The following is a 21711-nucleotide window of genomic DNA, read 5'->3' as shown; positions in this document are numbered from 1 at the left end:
AGAGGATCCTGGTGAGCTACAGTCCATGGGGTCACAAAGAATTGGACACAACTCAAGTGACTTAGCACGCACACACCCTTCCAGAAAGCTGCTGGATTGTGAGAGCTAAATGTCATTGCCAGACTTGCATTTGACTATTCAGAGACATGAATGTGTAGTACAGAAACTGCTGCTTTGTTAGGTCCATTTTTACTGATCCCCAAGTTGAGACCCTACCTACAAAGAGGTCTCCATATGTAGCCTAAAGAATGAAAAAAGATACAATGTCTTTTCTCTTGACCTGATCTCAGGCACCTGTCTCCCACAGGTGCACATCCATGCAAAATGCCACAGCCCTTTATGAGCTCCCTGAAGCACTGAGTTCCCAACAGTAACACTGACACCAAGTTCACTTCACCACCATCATACCTGTATTTTACTTAATACAGAACTGCATTTTAATGAATAATACCTTAATTCTCTATTTTAAAAGGGATTGTATCCAGTGTCTAAGTGGTAAATGGAGAATACTGTTACAATAACCAATGAACACTACACAGAATGTCCAACATACGTAAGCTTTAAAACAAGTGAGAGATAACATCTCGTGGTCTTATAATCTTCCCAGGGAGACGGTTAATCTGAGACCAGCCAATGCTACTTCCCGATACCCCAGACAAATCTTCTATCACAGGGGATCTGCACACTTGAAGTGTGGGGGAATGCATGACATGTACATAGGACTCCCAGTAAAACTCATGCTTGGAAGCAAGGTCTATTCATGCAATACTTACTGACTGAGCACCTACCACATGCCAGACATTAGGCAAGGTGCTGGGGATACAACAGTGAACAAATTAGACAATGTTCTTCATCTTAAGGAGTATAGTCTAGTGGACGAAAGTATTACATTAGGGAAAGCAAGCAATGCCCCATGACACAGCAGTTCAGGATCCCCAGAAGGACCCCGGATGCTGAAACATGGAAAAAGACCTTAATGATAAATGGGAAAAATTATGATTGACCTCTGACCTTTAATTTTTTATCAAAACATTAAACCCACCAGAAATATCATACTCGATGGCGAAAAACTAAAAGCTTTTCCTCTAAGATCAGGCACAAGACAAGGGAGCCCACTCTTACCACTTCTATTCAATACAGTACTGGAAAGCACTCTGCTGATATTTGGGAAAGCTACACCTCAGATAAAAAACAGGCATAAGAGACTACAACAAGCAACTATATGCCAATAAAATGGACAACCTGGAAGGAATGGACAATTCTTAGAAAGGTACAATCTTCCAGGGCTATGCCAAGAAGAAACAGAAAATATGAACAGACCAATCACAAGTACTGAAATTGAAACTGTGATTAAAAAACACCCAAAAAACAGAAGTCCAGGACCAGATAGCTTCACAAGCAAATTCTATCAAACATTTAGAGAAAGTTAATACCTATCCTTCTGAAACCATTCCAAAAATTGCAGAGGAAGGAATACTACCAAACTCATTCTATGAAGCCACCAAATGCCAAAACCAAAGACACCACAAAAAAGAAAATTACAGACTAGTATCACGATGAACATAGATGAAAAGACCCTCAAAAAAAAAAAAAAAACTAGCAATCTGAATCCAACAATACATTAAAAAGATCAAATACTATGATCAAGTACTATTTATCCCAGGAAGCCAAGGATTTTTCAATACTGGCAAAACAATCATGGTTTGAAAATATACATGTACTCCAATGTTCACTGAAACACTGTTTGCAGTAACCAAGACATAGAAACAACCTAAATGTCCATCGACAGATAAACGGATAAAGAATATTTCGTACATATATATAATGGACTATTACTCAGTCACAAAAAAGAATAAAATAATGCCATTTGCAGCAAACTGGAAAACCTGGAAATTATCATACTAAGTGAATATGCAGATATGAATATGCAGATATTCATATATCATACTAAGATTATATGCAGAATCTTAAAAAATAGTACAGTGAACTTACTTACAAAACAGCAAAAGACTAACAGAGAATGAACTTATGGTTACCAGGGAGGAAGGAGAGGGGGAGGGATAGATCAGGAGTTTGTGATTAACATGAACACATTAGTACATTTACACACTACTCTATTTAAAGTATCAATAGATAACCAACAAGGACCTACTGCAGAGCACAGAGAACTCTGCTCAGTGCTCTGTAATAATCTACATGGGGAAAGAATCTGAAAAAGAGCAGGTACACAAATGTGTATAACTGAATCACTTTGCTGTACACCTGAAACTAACCCAACACTGTTAATCAACTACACTCCAATAAAGAATAAAAGTTTTAAGGACTTTTAAATGGCAAAAGACATGAGACTGCTCCAAAGAAGATATACAAATGGTCAATAATCACATGAAAAGATGCTCAACATCACTCATCATTAGGAAAATAAAAATCAAACTCACAATGAGATAACACTAAAAAAAAAAAGAAAATAATAAGTGTCGGCAAGGATTAGAACCCTTGTGCACAGCTGATGAGAATACAAAATGGTATCACAATTATGGAAAACAGTATGGCAGTTCCTCAAAAAATTACCAACAGAATTATCATGCATGTGGGCTGTGCTTAGTCAACTCAGTTGCATCCAACTCTTTGCAACTCCATTGACTGTAACCCACAAGGCTCCTCTATCCATGGGGATTCTCCAGGCAAGAATACTGGAGTGGGTTGCCATACCCTCCTCTAGGGGATCTTCCCAACCCAGGGATTGAACCCAGGCCTCCCACTGCAGGCGGATTCTTTACTGTCTGAGCCACCAGAGAAGCATGATCCAATAATTCCACTCTGGGTATATTCCTCCCAAAGTTGAAGACAGATCTCAAAGACACACCTGTATATTTGTGTTCATAGCAGCATTCTTCGCAATAGCTAAAACATGGAAGCAACCCAAATGTCCTTTGATGGAGAGAGAAACGAATAAATGAAATGTGATACACATGCACTATGGATATCATTCTGCCTTCAAAGGGGACGAAATTCCAACACATGCTATATCATGGATGAAACTTAAAGACATGCCAAGTGAATAAGCCAGTCACAGGCAGACAACTACTATATGTATTTATACATATTAGTACTATACATATAGTACATATATAATACTATATGTATTTTATAGTATAGTTATAAAATATAAGATTCCATTTATATGAGGTCCTCAGAGTCATCAAATCCAAAAAAGACAGGGTCGAAGGGTGACTGCCAGGGACTGAGAGGAGGAAGAAATGAAGAGTTGTTGTTTACCAGAAACAGAATTTCAGTTTGGAAAGATAAAGTTCTGGAGATGGATGGTGGTGTCAGCTGCATAATGACGTAATTGGACTTAATGCCACTGAAGTGTACTCTAAAAATGGTTACAATGGCAATTATATCCCTCTGTATGTTTCACAATTTAGAGAAGTTTAAACAGTCTTACTATCAGTTATAAATGTATAGGAAAATTAAAAATAGTAAAATTTATTTACTTAGTAGCTTGTAATTGAAACCATTAGAAACACTGAGCATTAAAGAGTTTTACTTCTCAGTAACTAACTTATCAGGAGTGTTTGAACAGCACATGCTTTCTCTGTCACAGAACTCAAGATGCAGAGTAAGCATTTTTGCTGCTATGCCTTGGTGAATCGTCATACTTCTCACCAAGTTTAGGTCTGCTTCCAACATTGTAGCCTTTGTGCTTTCAAGGTTGTGAAAGTGCTTCTGATTCCTTTAATGTGAAGGGATTCCTTTTTCTCTGCTGCACTTTTATCTTTGTTTGGTCAAATCTCTCTTGCAATGGCCAGTTTTGTAAAATGGTACATGGGTTTATCAGTATGAGACAAGGAAGCAACAACAATATACTCTGGGGTCTGTGGGAACTAAGAGGTGTGCAGTGATCAATAACAAGCCGACTCTGCAAGAAGTGAGGTGATTGGCCACTGATCATGATATGTGTTTGTTACATCTATGGGGATTTGTGGGCTAAAGAAGTAGCAGCTTGTGTATGGTTATTCACAGTTTATACACTGGTGGAACTGAAATGTGAACCGTGTTATTGGGGGACTGGTTATTTAACTAATAACCTCCAGGAACTGAAATGCATGCAGATTAGAACCAAGCAAAGCAAGTGCTATCTGTGTATAATCACAAATTGAGGTAAGATGCCCAGAGGAAAGAAACATGATTCTTTGAGAATCTTCAAGAATTTGAAAGTAGTCAGAGTAAGGGAAGAGCACAGACATGCAACATAAGGCTACAGAATGACATGACTGACAAAGCACTGATGTTTTAAATCAAGGTTAATCTAGATTCTTAAGCTTGTTGAAACCAAAATCACTGTCAACTTAAAGCTGCTTTACTTTTCCATTTTTATATAAACCATCATATGAAGGGGCTTCCCTGGAGGTTCAGATGGTAAAGAATCCGCCTGCCATGCTGGAGACCCAGGTTTGATTCCTGGGTTGGGAAGATCCCCTGGAGGAGGGAATGGCAACCCACTCCAGTATTCTTGCCTGGAGAATCCCATGAACAGAGAAGCCTGGTGGGCTATAGTCCATGGGATTGGACTGAGCAACTAACACTTTCACTTCATCATATGAAAAGAGGAGCTATGAACCTATTCTGCAGCATGAGCTCCCTTGGCTTTGTACAGCCCCAGCCTAGAAGGAACACAATGAAATTATTTAAAATATAAGGAAAGAAACCAGATAAAGCAGTAAATGGTCTAGGGGCAAAACAAACAGAACCAAGGCACACTGCAGAGAAGCTGTCAGAAACTTTGGTCATGATCCTGAGAGCAGGAGGAGGTTACTTTTAGTTTCCTGGGACTGCTGCAATAAGTTATCACAAACTTGGTGGCTTAAAACAGTAGAGATTTTTCCTCTCTCTCAATTCTGGAGGCCAGAAGTCCAGAATTTCCCTGGGCTAAGATCAGGACGTGGACAGGGCTGGGCTGCTCCCTCTATAGGCTCTCCAGAGAACCCATGCCTGGACCGCTCCAGCTTCCAGGGACTGCCCGCATTCTTGGGCTGTGGCTTCAATCACTGCCATCTTCAAGGCTGATGTCTTCAAACCTCTCTGCTCTGTTTTCATAACAGTCTTCCCTGCTGCGTGTATAAAATCTTACTTTGCCTCCCTCTTACAAGAATATGTGTGATTACATCCTCACTCCAGGAGGATTGGCTATCCACCCAGATAATCCAGGATCATCTTCCCATCTCACAATCTTTAACTTAATCATGTCTGTAAAGATCCTTTTTTTTTTTTAATGCCATCTAAGGTAATACCAGGAGCTTCCTAGGTGGCTTAGTGGTAAAGAATCCACCTGCTGACACAGGATATATGAGTTCAATCCCTGGGTTGGGAAGATCCCTGGAAAAGGAAATGGCAACCTACTCCAGTATTCCTGCCTGGGAAATCCCATGGACAGAGCAGTCTGGCGGGCTACAGTCCATGGGGTCACAGAGTTAGACATGACTTAGCAACTGAACAGCAATGGCAGCAAGATAACACACAATGGTTCCAAGGATTAAGATACAGGTATCTTTTGGAGGACCACTTTTCAGCCTACCACTGAGGTCATGAAAGTGTTCTCAGCAGAGGCAATAAGACGTGAAAGATCATTTGGGGCTGGGGAGGAGGGACAGAGAGGGTAAGAGGAAACCAGCTGGGCTCTGCAACTGCCCAAGGAGATGTGGTCTGGATAATGTGGTGGTGGAGAAAAGTGAATGGACTCAGGGTACTCAGGGAGGAAAACTGGTAGATGCAGAGGATGAGAGAGGTGCCAAGAGGACATTTGAGACTTCTGGAGTCTGTAAACCTTGTTTCAAGTGGGGCCACCCACTGAGCTCGGGGACACCAGAAGAGCAGAAGCGCAGGAGACCCTGAGACTGCAAGACTGCTGGGCGATGCCAAGCTGCACAGCAACAGAGTTCTTTTTGGAGGAAGTAGGGAAACCAGCATACGCTCTGGGGTTGGGACCAGGTGTCCCACTCAGTCTTTTAAACTTGGGTTAAGACTTCACTGTGTCAGGAGCCAAGTGACAGTGATAATACTTACCTGCATGGCTGTGGAGAGCACTGGGATTAAGGGTAAAATGTGCCCGTCAAAGCGTGCATTAACGGTAAGCATTGATCCCCCACTTGATTACCACTCACTGCCGCTCTTCACCTGCACAGTAATGCAAGCAAAGACTGAGTCTGCTGTCTGATTACCAGACTGTGATACCTCTTACTTTATTCTGATTTCTCTCTAGCTTTGCTAATTCATATTCATTTATTGCTAAAGCCTGATGCTCATTTAGAGTTACTGATCTACTCTGAAAATAACTCTCTAGGCTAAATGAAGTCAATTTTTTCCTACAGTTTTTCTAATTGTGTCATTAATGTGTATCAAATATCTCCCTAACTCATCAGCATTTAGTTCCTTCTCTATCTTAAATCATACAGACAGACAATCAAATCAATTATTTCCATTAGGGTGGGATGGGGAGGGAAGTGGGAGGGGGGTTCAGGATGGGGAACACATGTATACTCATGGCGTATTCAAGTCAATGTATGGCAAAACCAATACAATATTGTAAAGTAAAATAAATAATTAATTTTTAAAAAAAGAAACCAAAAAAAAAAAAAAAATTCTCCATTAATAGCAGACAGCACCAGTGTTGATAAGTAACTTAAACAGAGGTCATCCAAACCACACATTATCAACTAGCTAAAAAGTCTTTCCAACAACCCTTCAAAGCTTATTTTTTAAGTAAACAAAATTGATAATGTTTTCATTAATTTTCTCATCTTTAAATTAACATAGGGTCTCCTTTATTATCTGTGGCAGTAATCCACAAACTGCATGAACACTCTGAGAATTAAGTACACTCAGCTATCTATACAAGCAATTCAAACATTAAATTATCTTAATCATCTAGAAATTCTAGATATCTCTATTTTTCAGTTGAAAAGGCATTTCAAAGTGTAACTATAGAGATGTACTCTTTGTAATAAACTTTTAGTAAATTAGTGCTCAGTAAACAACTCTGAACTTCATAAGAAAGTTTTTTTCTCTCACCAAAACACTATTATTTTGCTTTAGTTTTCAGTAGACCATAAGGCAGAAAGAGCTTCCCTGGTGGCTCAGGTGGTAAAGAATCTGCCTGCAATGTAGGGAACCTGAGTTCAATCCCTAGGTCAGGAAGACCCCCAGGAGAAGGGAATGACTACCCATGCCAGTATTCTTGCCTGGAGAATCCCATGGACAGAGGAGGCTGGTGGGCTACAGTCCATGGGGTCACAAAGAGTTGGACACAACTAAGCAACTAACACTTTCACTTTCTTTTCATAGGGCAGGAAAATTTCATTTGGGTTTGGTTCATTATTTACAAGCTTCTTTAATTATAAACTTAGACTTGAACAGAATAGATCCTTGATGAGGTTTCATTTCAAGGTAAAACTCAGTCTTCTATCAACAGAAAAGCTCACAATTTCAACTTAGCCTCAACCATCCTCTCTCTTGCTGCAGTTAATGGGGTTGCAAAGAGTCAGACAGGACTGGGCGACTGAACAACAACTGTCTCTCATAAGCCCAGCTCTGATCCAAGAATACCACACAAGGGACACAAAAAAACCATTCTGTCATTTCTTGCCATTTTTACACTGATAATCTCTCCAGAACAAGAATCCGGAGGAATTTCACCACAGCAGGTTCCAACCCTTGGCTAACCTATTTTAGACAGCTGTTTCCTCTCACCCACGGCCCTTCCCTCCTCCTTTCCCCATGGTATTTCAAGAGGAGTAATTTCAGCTCAATCTGTAATTTTCATAATTCAAGGGAATGAGTGTCTCACCAATCATCAATACAGAAGTAACAAAAAACTTGTGAAAGCCCATGGTTGAGAGCTGAAGAAAACAGCATTCCAGCTATAAACTCATAACTGTTCTTTTCTAGGCAATTGAGTTGCTGCAAACCTTGGTGTTGGCCAGGAGATGGCCAATTTCTCCAACAATTGCAGGCTTACAATAGCCAACCCCATTTCGCCTTGCATAGTTCAGGTGTCATATGTCAGACCAGGATGTAACTGATGGTTCAATGTGTTTATTTTAGACCCCAACAAAGTTAAGGGGATCATGGCATCCAGTCCCATCACTTCATGGCACATAGATGGGGAAAAAATGAAGACAGTGACAGATTTTATTTTCTTGGACTCCAAAATCACTGCCAACAGTGACCACAGCCATGAAATTGAAAGACTCTTGCTCCTTGGAAGAAAAGCTATGACAAACCCACACAGCATATTAAAAAGCAAAGACATCATTTTGCTAACAAATGCTCGTATAGGCAAAGCTATGGTTTTTCCATTAGTCATGTTTGGATGTGAGAGTTGGACCATAAAGAAGGCTGAGCACCAAAGAATTGCTGCTTTTGAATTACAGTGCTGGAGAAGACTCTTGAGAGTACCCTGGACAGCAGGAGATCAAACAAGTCAATCCTAAAGGAAATCAACCCTGAATATTCATTGGAAGGACTGATGCTGAAGCTCCAATACTTTGGCCACCTGATGCAAAGAGTTGACTCATTGGAAAAGATCCTGATGCTGGGAAAGACTGAAGGTGGGAGGAGAAGGGGACATAACAGAGGATGAGATGGTTGCACGGCATCACCGACTCATCATGTGCATGCTAAGTCATTTCAGTCGTGTCCGACTCTGCGTGACCCTATGACCGCCAGACTCCTCTGTCCATTGGATTCTCCGGGCAAGAATACTGGAGTGGGTTGCCATGCCCTACTCCAGGGCAGCTTCCTGACCCAGGAATCGAACCAGGGTCTTCTGCACTGCAAGCGGATTCTTTACTGTCTGAGCCATGAGGGAAGCCCTAGAATACTGGAGTGGGTTGCCGTGCCCTCCTCCAGGGGATCTCCTCAATCCAGGGATCGAACCTGCATCCCTATGTCTCCCACACTGGCAGGTGAGCTCTTTACTGCTAGCGCCACCTGAGAAGCCCTCAATGGACATGACTTTGAGCAAATTCCAAGAGGTGGTGAAGGACAGGGAAGCCTGGTGTGCGGCAGCTTATGGGGTCGCAAAGAGTCAGACATGACTGAGCAACTGCATAACGACAAAAGTTAAGGGTGAGCCTGACTGACAAGATACAAAGATATTCCATGCTTTTTTGCTCCAGAGATGAGCTGACAATACATAACTAGAGATTTTGCAATTCACTTCCAAATAAGGGTGGGAAGGGCATAATAGTAGCACTTGAGGCCTCAACAGTGACTGATTATCCTGGAAGCAGTCCCCCCAGATGCCATGCAGTGTGGATTTCCATTTAAACCAATTGCTTCCCAAGACCCGAATTTCTGTCATTTAGTAAATTCAACTTGGATTCGGATATAAAGTCATGTTTCCTCCTTTTCTGTCCAGTTAGAATAGCATCAACGTTTTTTACTTATGATAGAGATGAAGTGATACAAACATTTGAAAATCTATTTATCCAGTGAGCGATTTACATCATGGAAGTAAAACCTGAGGGAGGGTTGCTATAGTAATGAGGCAAGAGAGTGAATTCAGAAGCAAAAGGCACCCCTCTAGACGATCAGAGGCCAAAGTTGGAAGAACAGCAAATAATGCTTACTAAGCATGGGAACCCAGAAAGAGACGCATCACCCTCAGATTCACTTTGCCCTAGAAAAGCCCCACCCAGGAGTACAATGATGCAATCAAGCAGGCAAAGAACAGGTTGAGCGCACATGTACCGTGGGATACAGGCAATGGCATGGCTGAGGGTGGGACCACGGAAAGTTCTGGGAGTCTGTGTATGGAGGTGCCCTACCTGAAATTAAACTGTGTGTATGTGTGTGTGTGTGGTGGTGGTGGGGGGGGGTTCCTATTAGCTGCTTTCAGAAAATCGACATGACACTTTCTGCCATATTTCCTTCCATTCTAGAGGAATCACTTTTGTGGTCCCCTCGACTCTCTAACTTTGGGGCAATTGCATCCTGATTTCTGAGGTTTTGACCCCTTTTGTGTAGGAGTAACCTGCAAAAGGCTTCCCTGGTGGCTTAGAGGATAAAGCGTCTGCTCACAATGCGGGAGACTTGGGTTCAATCCCTGGGTCGGGAAGATCCCCTGGAGAAGGCAATAGCAACCCACTCAAGTACTCTTGCATGGAAAATCCCATGGACAGAGGAGCCTGATAGGCTATAGTCCATGGGGTCGCAAAGAGTCGGACAGGACTGAGCGACTTCACTTCACTTCACTGAGCAAAAAGCTCACTCACCTCTTCAATCCTGGCCTTTTGATTAGATTTTTAATACAATCATACTTCTTAGGATATAGTTTGAACTATAGTTTGGACTATATAGTTATGGACTAGTTTATACCCTGAGATTCACAATTAGGAAGACCCAAGTGGGACACTCGGGAGAGGAGGCCTTTGAAATGAAATCATCTGAGGCTGGAAAGACACGGGTCCTGCAGGCTGCCTCTGCAATGATAAAGAAGATGGGAAGGGGCCTCAGGGGTCCACCCTCCACCTGGAAGGGGACAAAAGAACCTGTGCTGACATCCCTTCCTGGAGGTGTCTGAGCCCTAGAAGCAGGCGTGTGTGACTTGGAAAAGCTAGTGTTTAGAAGCAGCAACCAGTGGGGCCACCCCTGGAGGAGCCCTACCCTGCACTCTGCCTCGCACCAAGTCACAGACTCACTGGGGGCACTGCCCCCTCCAGCACAAGCGCCGTGCAGTGGCCCTGCCAGCCACGGCTTGCCTCCCCTTGCCTCTGATCCCAGCAACCCTGGGATCCCAGCTGCAGAGACGAACTTTGTCTTGAGCTCCACACCCGCAAGCCCAGTACCTCTTAATGAAGGTGCTTGGGAAATCTGTGGGGGCCATTTTGGGGCAACACAACAACTGTAGCAGAATGAGCCCAGGACCCCAGCCATCCTCAATGTGCCAGACTCCTGAGTATCACCCCACGTCCTGCACAACCTCTGAATGTGTGGAAATTCACATGCATGGCACCATTTTCCATTGTTTAGTTCTAGAATCCACTTCCCTGGACACAGAAGCACAAGACCATTCTCTCCATGTTTAAATATACCCTTTGTCAAGATGTCTTCACAATTTTAGAAAACTATGCCTCCAACAGCAACACCACTTGTGGCATTTGAGCTGACAACACGCCACAGCTACGCCAGCCCGCGTTTGCAAAAGTCACATGCCAGAATTTCACAGGAACATTGAAAACTCCTTTAAATATAGTTTAAGCCAAATTATTAAAGAACCATGAAAAACCAGACTTTCGTTCATATATTAATTAAGGATTTTCATGAATCAGCTTCATTTTTGCCATCCACTATTAAGGATCTGTAGCATATTGAAATCTGTATCATTAGAATTGCACACAGAAATTATTTGGGGTTTCTTATTTTTCTGTCTTACTCTGACACCGCCCTTGGGGGGAGTGTTATACATGTCCTGCCCCAGCTTCCCTATAAACTTTTTCCCAACTCATCCTCTAAGCTGAGAAATCTATTACAGGCTTTGGTCTCCAGAGGACTTGGTTTGGCAAGGGATTTAAAGATGGGAGTTCGTTTTGTGAGACCCTCTGTCAGCACACATCCCATGTCCTAATACAGGGAATTAATTATGTTGACACACCCCTGACAGAGGCTCATTACAAAAATGCCATGCTTCCTTATTTTCTCCATGTCAACAGCCTGTGGCTTGTCGTGGCATATTATCTTACCTCAATTAAGGCTTTCTCTGCTTTTTCTTAATGTACACAGAACAGTGTGGTCTGTTACCCCTTTTGCATCAAGTGCACCTAAGCTCTCATTTTTCTGCTATGGAATGGCTTCTGATTGTCTCTCAAATCCAAATTTATTCATTATACACAGGTGCAAGCACCTAATGACTATCTTCTGATGAAGGTGAGCTGAGCATTTATGTTTTGAAATACATATAATTTTCTATTATGAATTTCTTTTTTATTCTCCTTTATGATACTATTTGGGCATTCTGCTGACTTTTAGACAGTGTACATGTCACGGGTCATTTTTTTCTTAGGTCATTTCATCTATCAATTTCATTTTAGGATCGTGGAAGGAGAATTACAAAACATCTGTTACAAAAACTAGGTATTAGATTTGAGAGAGTTGCGAGCCACCTGTCTGGAAAGCTTCTCCTCCCAGCCTCCAAGTTTTTCCAGAGACCAGTTCATCCAGAAATTCAGGACAGGGACTGTGGAGTCAGGAAGCTAGATTGTCACCTTCTCACGCCAAAGAGGCACGTGACACCAGCACGTCAGGCAGCCCCCACCCGGGGCAGCCTAGAGGGCCGGGGGTGGCTGATGGGAGACGTGAAAGGTGGGTCTGCCTGCCAGAGGCAACAAGGAGCAGAAGATGGCTCAGCCCAGGAGCTACCTGCCCAGGTTGGATGCAGTTGAGACTCGCGGCCACTTGAGAAGCAGAAGACTTCATCAGAGCCTCCACTTTTCCTTTGATGGCGCCTGTCAAGACCAGGACAGGCTGGCTGGCAGCCCTGCTCCACACTGCCCCTCACCAAGCACTGGGCAGCCTGGATGCACCAAAGGGAAGAGGCTGAAGGGCCAGACAGGAGCCCTGCTACCTCCATATGAAACGCAGAGCACCAGTTCAGGGCTGCTCAGAGCCCCTCCACAGGGTCTGGATGTGCCCACTACGCATCAGGACGCAGGAGGGCTTGGAGGAAGCAAGGCTCCTAACAGGCAGTGCCCCTGGGCTGAGCGTGCAGACAAAGGGCAATGGCAAGTCTGCAGCAACCTCAGGAAGGGTGGCCTCAGGCACACCCGACGAGACGTCCACCCATCTCAGCCCTCGCACCCAGACAGGCAGCCATGTCAACAGTGACCTCACACCACAGAGCTGGATGAAGGGATGGAGGAGCAACCAAGCGGCCATACCACCTCCTCCTGGGAACCTGAGTTGTGTCATGAATGACAAGTCAGAACCAGTCAGATAATGCAAAATTCTCCAGCACAGCTAAGGAGGAAGGGACCAAGGAAGGGGCAGGAGGGAGGCAGGGAAGCAGACCGGCCAGATCAGAGCACATCCATCCCAGGACAAGACCTGAGACCTCACCTCGAGGCCAGCTGGGAGCCACAGGGCATCTGAAACCTGGGTGACACACTCCCTGTGGACAGACCTCTCTGGTGGTTTACTGGGTTGCCTGTGGGTGCCGGAGTGTGCATTGCAGACTTTGGAGTGGGGAGTTCACCCCAAAATGACATGAGCCACATGCAAGCCAACTTCTCATAGTGTAAGGGTTATTACAAAAGCAGGATAGTGTGGTGCAGTGGTTAAAAACACAGGCTCTGCAGCCGGACACCCTAGGGTCAAACCCAGCTCACCCACTTACTGTGAGGCCTTGGGCAGCTCAGCCAGTATCACTGGGCACCACACACCCCGCCTCCCCCCGCCCCCCGGCCCCAAGAGGGAGGTGACAAGAGCACCCTGCACAGGACTGTGGGGAAAATAAAGTGAGGATGAACACACGGGGAGTGTGTGACCTAGCACAGAGACAGTACCACCTAGTATTTACCAATAATTTATGATTCTTATGTATTTATTTTGATGTATCTTAGGAAAAGTCACCTAAACCAGCGATTTCCCAGACCTTCCAGCTTTGAGTAAGACTGCGAAAGCGACTGTGCAGCAGATTGACAGGTATTCAGTGAGCAACACCTAATTGAAGCAGGCACCTGTTTCTCACCTTTGAGCCCAGCACACAGTAGACCTTCTCAAAGGGCTTTCTCTGTCTTAACAGACTGACCGTTTTCCTGTAAGACAAGAGTAACTCCCTGTTGTGTTTCAAGTTCTCATGTTCTGAAATTCTTGAGCAAGAAGGAAGAGATGGAGAAAGCAACCTTAGCTAGAGGGAAAAGGGTAGAGTCGGCCAACCAGCAAGCATCTCTACACACGAAGAAGAGTCCAGTCCCGTCTTCAAATCAGACATCAGAAGTCACTATACCGTCGAGACCGCAATTAACGAACAGCCTTCTAGGACGTATGTTTGTAACTATGCACGGTGACAAACGTTAACTAGATTCACTGTGGCGATCGCTGCACAAAACATATCAACAGCACATCGTTGTGTTAACACCTGAAAGGAAGGTGCTGCGTGTCAACTATACCTCAAAGAACAGGCATGCAAAGTCTCCTGTCCAGAAACTGGGATGCACTTCCCCAAATCATAAGGCTTAAAGTAAGGACTAGATCCCCAGGTCCAACCCCAAAAGATCTACTCAATCCCAGATTAGACCTATGTTACCAGCCGGACAGCATACTGTGAACTTGCGAGACAGAGGAAGCAATGGAAAAAGTCTAAGACAGAGAGGAGTTCCTCCCCGGGCACTCCAACCTCTTTCACGGGGCAGAACTGGCGCTAATCAAGGTTTTGAAATAACAGCCATCTGCTCTCTGAGCTTCCCTTATCTTCTCTCTTCTCGAGAGTCCTTCTCAGCCAATTCCCTCTTCATATTCCCTCTGCTGTCACTGGATAAGTAGGAGGGCAACCCTGGCAGAGGAGTTGTTATCGTTCAGTCGCTCAGTCGTGTCCAACTCTTTGTGACCCCATGGACTGCAGCACACCAGGCTTCCCTGTCCTTTACTCTCTCCTGGAGCTTCCTCAAACTCATGTCTACTGAGTTGGTAATGCCATCTCTGTTGTCCCCTTTTCCTCCTGCCCTCAATCTTTCACAGAATCATGGTCTTTTCCAATGAGCTAGCTCTGTGCATCAGGTGGCCGAAGTATTGGAGCTTCAGCATCAGTCCTTCCAATGAATACTCAGGGTTGATTTCCTTTAGGTCTGACTGGTTTGATCTCCAGAGGAGACTGGGGTGTAAAAAGTGGGCTGTAAAAGAGTCTGTGCAGGGACTTCCCTGGTGGTCCAGTGGTAAAGACTCTGTGCTCCCATGCAGGAAGCCCAGGTTCAATCCCGGGTCAGAGAACTTGATCCCACATGCCACAACTAAGACCCAGCACAGCCTAATAAATAAATGTTTTTGCCTTTTTTTTTTTTAAGAGTCTGTGCAAAAGATCTAACCCCTGAAGCACAATGATGTGTTTGGGGGGGTCCACAGGGGGTTTCGTATAACTAGAGGAAGAGAAAGCCTCATGCCACCCCCACCCCCACCATAGAGGTGGTCACTTTTTCCTAATAATTTCCTGTAAACTCGCGCGTTATTCTACAGGCAACTGCATTTTTAAAAAAAACATCCCAATTAAGCCAATTGAATATTTAATTAGAATCTTTTCAGACAGTGCAATAGTTGAGAAGAGGAAAAAAAAATCCCCCAGCCTTTGCATATACACACCGCTGAGCTGAGGAGGGTGGAAAAGGGCAGCGACTGAGCCTCCTCTCTCCCACTAGCTGCCCACACCATTTCTGCTTCCTGTGGCTTCTCCTTTCTTGCACCTCTGCACCTACGGACTCTCCGGAGCCTCTGGCAGCCAGGCGCAGGCAACTAGGTCTGTGAGCAGCCAGATCATGTGATGCCCACAGGCGACCTGCAGGCTCCCCTTGGAGTCCAGAGCATCCAACACACCACTGGGCACACGGAAGGCCCGGACACATAGGGGTTCAGATCTCTTACAGCAGCCTTTCAAGTTTTTCCAGGAAGAACAGTGGTTTGTACCAGACTTCATCAAACTTTCTGTAAGGATCCAGAAAATAACTATCTTAAGCTTTGTGGGCTGTAGGCTCTGTATAGCTATTCATTTCTTCATGGAGAAGATACTTTGTTGTTGTTCACATAATACTTTGTTGTTGCTTAATCACTCAGTCCTGTCCCACTCTTTGCAACTCGGTGGACTGGGGCCCGCCAGGCTCCTCTGTCCATGGGATTTCCCAGGCAAGAATACTGGAGTGGGCTGCCATTTCCTCCTCGAGAGGTTCTTTCCCGACCAGGGATCAAACCCATGTCTCCTGCAGCCCCTGCACTGGTAGGCAGATTCTTTACCACTGAACCACCACCAAAGATGACACTGGGTTGGCCAAAAAGTTCGTTTGAGAAGTGAGTCTAGCTGTATCCCAATAAGTTTATTTACTGGGCTTACCTGGTGGCTTGGTGGCAAAGAATCCACCTGCCAACACAGGAGACACAGGTTCAGTCCCTGATCCAGAAAGATCCCACATGCATATGGAACAACTGAGCCTGTGCTCTAGCGCCTGGGAGCTGCAGCTGCTGAGCCCATGTGCCACAATTACTGAAACCTGTGTACCCTAGAGCCCGTGCCCTAAAACAAGAGACGTCACCGCAATGAAAGTCCTGCAGACCTGCAGCTAGAGAGTAGCCCCCACTCACCACAACTGGGAGAAAGCCCGTGTAGCAACACAGACCCAGCACAGCCCAAAAAAAAAAAAAAAAAAACCACTTTATTTACAAAATCAGTCAACCCTATTTGGCCCATGGGGTCTAGTCTGAAATCTCGAATTATACTGAGCCGTCTCTACAGTGAGACCGGCTCTATAATCAACCTGCTCACAAACAAGGCCACAGGTAATACGGTTTGATTGAATATGCCATAAACTGTGTTAAAACAATTTAGGACCTATACATTCATTTTAAACATGAGTTTTTGTTGCTTGTTTTTAATACATTTTTGCCATTTTTATACTTTAAGACAGAAAAGAAAAAAATCACAATTCGTAATACCGACTATGCACTAATTCTCTATCAAGCCCTTATTCATGCATATTTATCATCAGTGATCATTCATTCTATTATATGCTTTTTGTTTGACCTGACAATGACCAAACAGGACTTTTTAATAATATCTACAGCCAGAAAGTAGCAGTAGTGTTGGCAGGGGTAAATGGTGCAGATGTCTTAGGGTCAGAAAGAATGCGGGAATTAAAGAGATGGAAATGGTGGCCTCAAGGGGCAGAGGGACAGTAAATGCCAGGCCTGTGAAATTATAACCGCAAAGCTCTTCAGCTCAGGAGCTCCAAATGTCCCCTATCCTCCTTGGAGTTCAGAGTTTCACCTCTCCTTCTAGTCTGCCGACTACAAAAGTAACATCTCAAGCCCCAAAGAGAAAGAGATGGTGACATCAGGACCCTGAGGCTCGAGCAGCCGGGTGTTAATTACAGATGTGAGGGCCACACTGTGGTGGGTGAGGGCCATGGAGAGCATGAGTTAACTGAACACCCTGAAAGGCAACACTAACTCACAGGAAACATGGACCAAGCAGCAGATCTGAGAAGAAAACAAGTGTGGAAAATCCATCTGACGTGACAACCTAATAACACTGATCAGCTGCCAGGTCTCACCCACCTTCTCCAGATGCCAACTCACATCTCTCTCCTAGAGTTCCATGTCCACCCACCTCCGCTAGCGTTCTCCTCCTCCCCCACCCCTCCCCCAACTCCTCCTCTTTCAACTTGCTCACTTCTGTCCCATCATGGCTCTCAGCCTCAGTTCCCCTGTAAGATTTTCCTTCAAGCTGGGTTACACGTTGCTTCTCTCTAGTCCTACAGGCCACAACAGCCATGGCTACATCTCCAGATTCTCCCCACAGGCCAAGCTTACCTGCAACTCAACACCTAAAAATCTAGACCCTGCCTCATGCACATAGCCACAGCCTCTTGTCATAAGTCTGAGGTCCTAAAGGTCTGAGTGTGTATCACACACATGAACATCAGTTAAAAGTGTGTGTGTGTAGGAAGGGGAGTGAGCACTGCTGGATTACAGCAGTGAGCCCTCAGATCAACACAAAGAATGGGATTTTGGGGGATCAGGATCACACTTACAAAGGTATATATTCTTGGGCTTAAATCAGCACCAATCTGTCTCACCCTCTGCAAAAACATCTCCAAGCACATGATAGGGGCTCAGCATCAACAACTGGGCAGCTTGTTATATTACTACTATAGTTACAACAGAAGTGACAGCTCCATTTTGAAATTCCAGCTGTGGAGTTTTATATCTCAGAGAAAGCTTTTATTGTGTATGTGCATGGATGCCAAGTTGCTTCAGTCACGTCCAACTCTTTGCTATGGACTGTAGCCCACCAGCCTCCTCTGTCCATGGGATTCTCTAGGCAAGAAGATTGGAGTGGGCTGCCATGCCCTCCTCCAGGGGATCTTCCCAACCCAGGGATTGAACCCGTGTTTCCTGTGTCTCCGGCACTGGCAGGCAGATTCTCTGCCACTGAGCCACCTGGGAAGCCCACATTCCTATCTGTATAATACCTAAATTATACAACCCCAGCTTTCCCTAATTCAGAATGACCTTCATGATGTTTCTATGAAGTAATCATTTCTCATTAGGTAGCTGCTGGTGAAACTATCATCCTAGTAATGTGGCAAGAGAAAGTGACCTTCTTGCCTTAATTTTCTTACAGTGTTACTGTTACACTAGACACAAATGTTTCTATTGTTAAACCCTAATGATAAAATTCTAGAATGTTTACTGGAAAGGGAAGGGCCATGACAGAAGTATCCTAAGAGATAATCAAGTTGTCCTCTCTACAGCAAATAAACGGAGTTTGAGGTGTTCCTCAAAGAGTATGAAATCACTGCGGGGTTTTCCAGCAGCCCGTTCAACCCTGGAAAGGGAAGAGAAGTGTCCCAATGCATAGTAGGACCTAAGTCTGAAATGCATTATGTGAGGGTTTCCCTGGTGGCTCAGCGGTAATAAAGAATCCTAGTACAATACAGCGGTGACGCGGGTTCGATCCCTGGGTTGGGAAGATCCTCTGGAAAAGGAAATGGCACACCACTCCAAGTTTTCTTGCTGAGGCAGTCCCACGGGCAAAGGAGCCCACCAGCTCTAGCCCGTGGGGTAGCAAAGAGGCGGACGCGACTGTGCATGCGCACAGTCCAGGCCATCTTTAAAGAGAAAGGCTACCTGCGTTCGGGACGTTTTGTCTTCTACCCAAACCACGCCATCAAGTAGAAAGTACAATAATAGTGGAGAAGGCAACAAGTTCAAAAGTTAGTCAGTGTTTGATGGCTTACATGGTGCCAGCTACCGTGGATTCTAATACTAACCACCCATTAAAATGCGCGACTCCCATTTTACAGGCAAGCAAGCCAACTGAGAAACCAGAGTCAGCAGCTACAAAAGTAGCGAAACTAGGGCAGCCCTGGCTGCCGGGAAGCTGATAGGATGACGCTACTACTTATCCACCCCTAAAAGTTTAAGTTGCGGGCAAACAAGGTCACGGGGAAAATTACAAAATATAATCAATCAGATGGGACAGTCAGAATGGTTTAATGAAAAAAGCCCTGGATTGAGAACCACAGCACCTATGTCCTGGCCCATGCTAAACACTGAGAAGCTGAGTGCCTCATAACTGAAAACACTGTGAGGACGAAATACACCTCACTGATTTGTCATCACTAGAGTAGCTCGAATGTAAGGAACTGTGCTTGGCAGAGAAGAGATACCACAACATCGTGTTCCTTTATCCTTGGTTCCCATTTCAAAACACAGGCAGACAGCCACAGCTCCTAGCTATGCAGTGGAAATCCTTCCTGGACACCTCCTCCCCTCACCCCCAACCCTCGCAGAGAAACGCCTTCCCGAGCACTCATAACTCACTCTCTAGTTATAGTGCAGAGAGGCTTCCAGGTGGCTCGGCAGTAAAGAATCCACCTGCTAATGCAGGAAATGTAGGAGACAGAGGTTCCGTCCCTGCCCTGGGAGGAAGAGATCCCCTGGAGGAGGAAATGGCAACCCACCCCACTATCCCTGCCTGGGAAACCCTAAGGACAGAGAAGCCTGGCAGGCTACAGTCTACAGGGCCACAGTCAAGACATGAAGCGAACACACAGAGCACAGAGATGCCTAAATGAGGCAAAGCGAGTTATTTCATGCTTTCAGTATCTGGGAACAGTGAGACAGGAATTTAAGTACATTAAAGCAATTGGAAGGGGTGGAGAGATCATTAAAATAAGTAACAGAACATTTCAAAGCAAGAAGCAATACCATATCTTGATCAACAACCAAAGAAAACTTGACTCTATAAGACTTTCTCCATCCCCTCTCATACAACATAAATTAGTATGTCTTTTTGGAAAAGTCAAAGCACAGTAAATAAAGTTTTTCATTAAATACATTCTCAGATGGCTCGGGGAAAAAAACAAACCTGCATGAGAGATTGAGAGACAAGTAAGTCTTTTAAATCTATCCTCTGGAAATCCCTGATGAAACTCTGGCTTGAAATCAGATTTGTATGCTTTAAAAATAAATGTTCTGAATAGAGCGAAGAAGTTTCCATTTGCGGGTTGTTTTTTTTCCTTCAAAACTGATTTAAAAGTAAAATGTCTTAGTGAAAAAGTTTTTGTGAAATACTCGCTTTGCCATTACGCTTGTGGACGCTCCCAACGGTAAAAACCACCATTCTTTTATGTCTGAAAACTTCAGGCGCCTGCATCCCGCAGGCTGAGCTCTCCTCTCATTTGCTTACAGGCAGTGGCGCTCAATCACAGCTTCACAGGAGTTCCCTAAAACCTACCAAACACCGGCCCTAAAGACCGGCAGCAATTGGCCCTTAAAACACTGACAGGGAAGCTGCCAATCAACATGCTTGAGTCCTGACACTAAAAGGGCAAATCACAAACTTGCATCCTAAACCAGAAAGCAGGTTCTTCTGCTCCGCAAAGAAATTGAAGGCTCCTCCCACACACACGAGAAAGCTACGAGGTTTTAGTTCTTTCGCTTCAATTCTTTAAAAAGAAGAATCAAACAATTAACTGAACACACGTGTGCTTCCTCTCACTCCCACGTATGTTTAAAATCCCTCCATTTTCTTCTACCCCTGAGTTAAGAGAAATCCATCATAAATACATACGCTTGCTTGAAAAGCATTAGCAACTCATTTTGGGGATTGAGTCTGAGATAAAAGGCAGACAGAGGTGAATGAGCAGAGTTCGGCTGGATTTTTTTTTTTTTTTTAATTCCTGCATGGCCAGGCAGTTATGCATATCTGTTTTCAAACAATGAAAGCGTCTGGAATGCACAACGATGCACAGTAACGCGAGGAGCACGAAGCAGGCACGCTGCAGCTGGTGTGGTCCGTGTCACAAAGGCAGCGCGGGCGGCGCGCCTCGCCGGAGTCACGGCCCTGCAAGTCCGGGGCTCGCTGCCGCTCAAATCGCGTCCGGTCCAGATTTCAAAGCCCACGGGCTCCGGACCCGGCGGCGGGGGACGCGACCCGCGAGAGAGAAGCGGACGGACACCGGGCGCTCCTCTGGCAGGACGAGGCAGGGAGAAACCAGGGGAGACCGCGGGTCCCGCGGAGAGAAAGGACCGCGGAGCCTGGGTGGGGGCGGAAGGGAAACGGGGCCAAGGTGCAGAGGCCGAGGGATGCGAATCGGGGAAGCGAGAACCCGCCAGGGAGTAGTGATCGCCGGGAAGGTGCGGGGGAGCGGGGCGCGCCGGTCACCTGTATTGTTTGAAGAGCTGGTCCGACTCCCGAAAGCCGTTGTTGAGCAGCATGTTGATGCCGGCAAGGGCCAGCTCCGCGTCCTGCAGGGGCGCCGCCGCCGCGTCTCCGTCGTCCAGCCGCCGCGGCCGCTGCTGCTCCGAGCCGGCCATGGGCGCGCAAGGCTCTGCTCGGGGCCGAGGCGAGGTGGGGTGGCAGCCGCTGCGGCCCCCGCGCGCGCCCTGAGCCCGGCTCCACCTGCGCGGGGCGCGGGCGCGCTGGGCGGGCGCGGAGGGAGG

The 21711-nt window shown here is 45.4% G+C and overlaps 1 protein-coding gene across 1 annotated transcript in view; it reads right to left on the bottom strand.

Moving 5' to 3' along the window:
• The window catches only part of TTC39C (tetratricopeptide repeat domain 39C), a 100595-nt gene extending 78955 nt beyond the window's left edge, over nucleotides 1-21640 (bottom strand). Inside the window, exon 1 of the mRNA XM_040264743.1 lies at nucleotides 21434-21640. Within this exon, the coding sequence (XP_040120677.1) occupies nucleotides 21434-21585 (152 nt within the window). The 5' untranslated portion in view covers nucleotides 21586-21640. The remainder of the gene's footprint in view (nucleotides 1-21433) is intronic.
• Between the last annotated feature and the right edge of the window lie 71 nt (nucleotides 21641-21711).

This window comes from Oryx dammah, unplaced genomic scaffold (assembly GCF_014754425.2).
Source record: "Oryx dammah isolate SB20612 unplaced genomic scaffold, SCBI_Odam_1.1 HiC_scaffold_22, whole genome shotgun sequence".
Lineage (NCBI taxonomy): Eukaryota > Metazoa > Chordata > Mammalia > Artiodactyla > Bovidae > Oryx > Oryx dammah.
The sequence above is the reverse complement of the archived record's forward strand: the minus strand, read 5'-3'. Positions and strand labels throughout refer to the sequence as shown.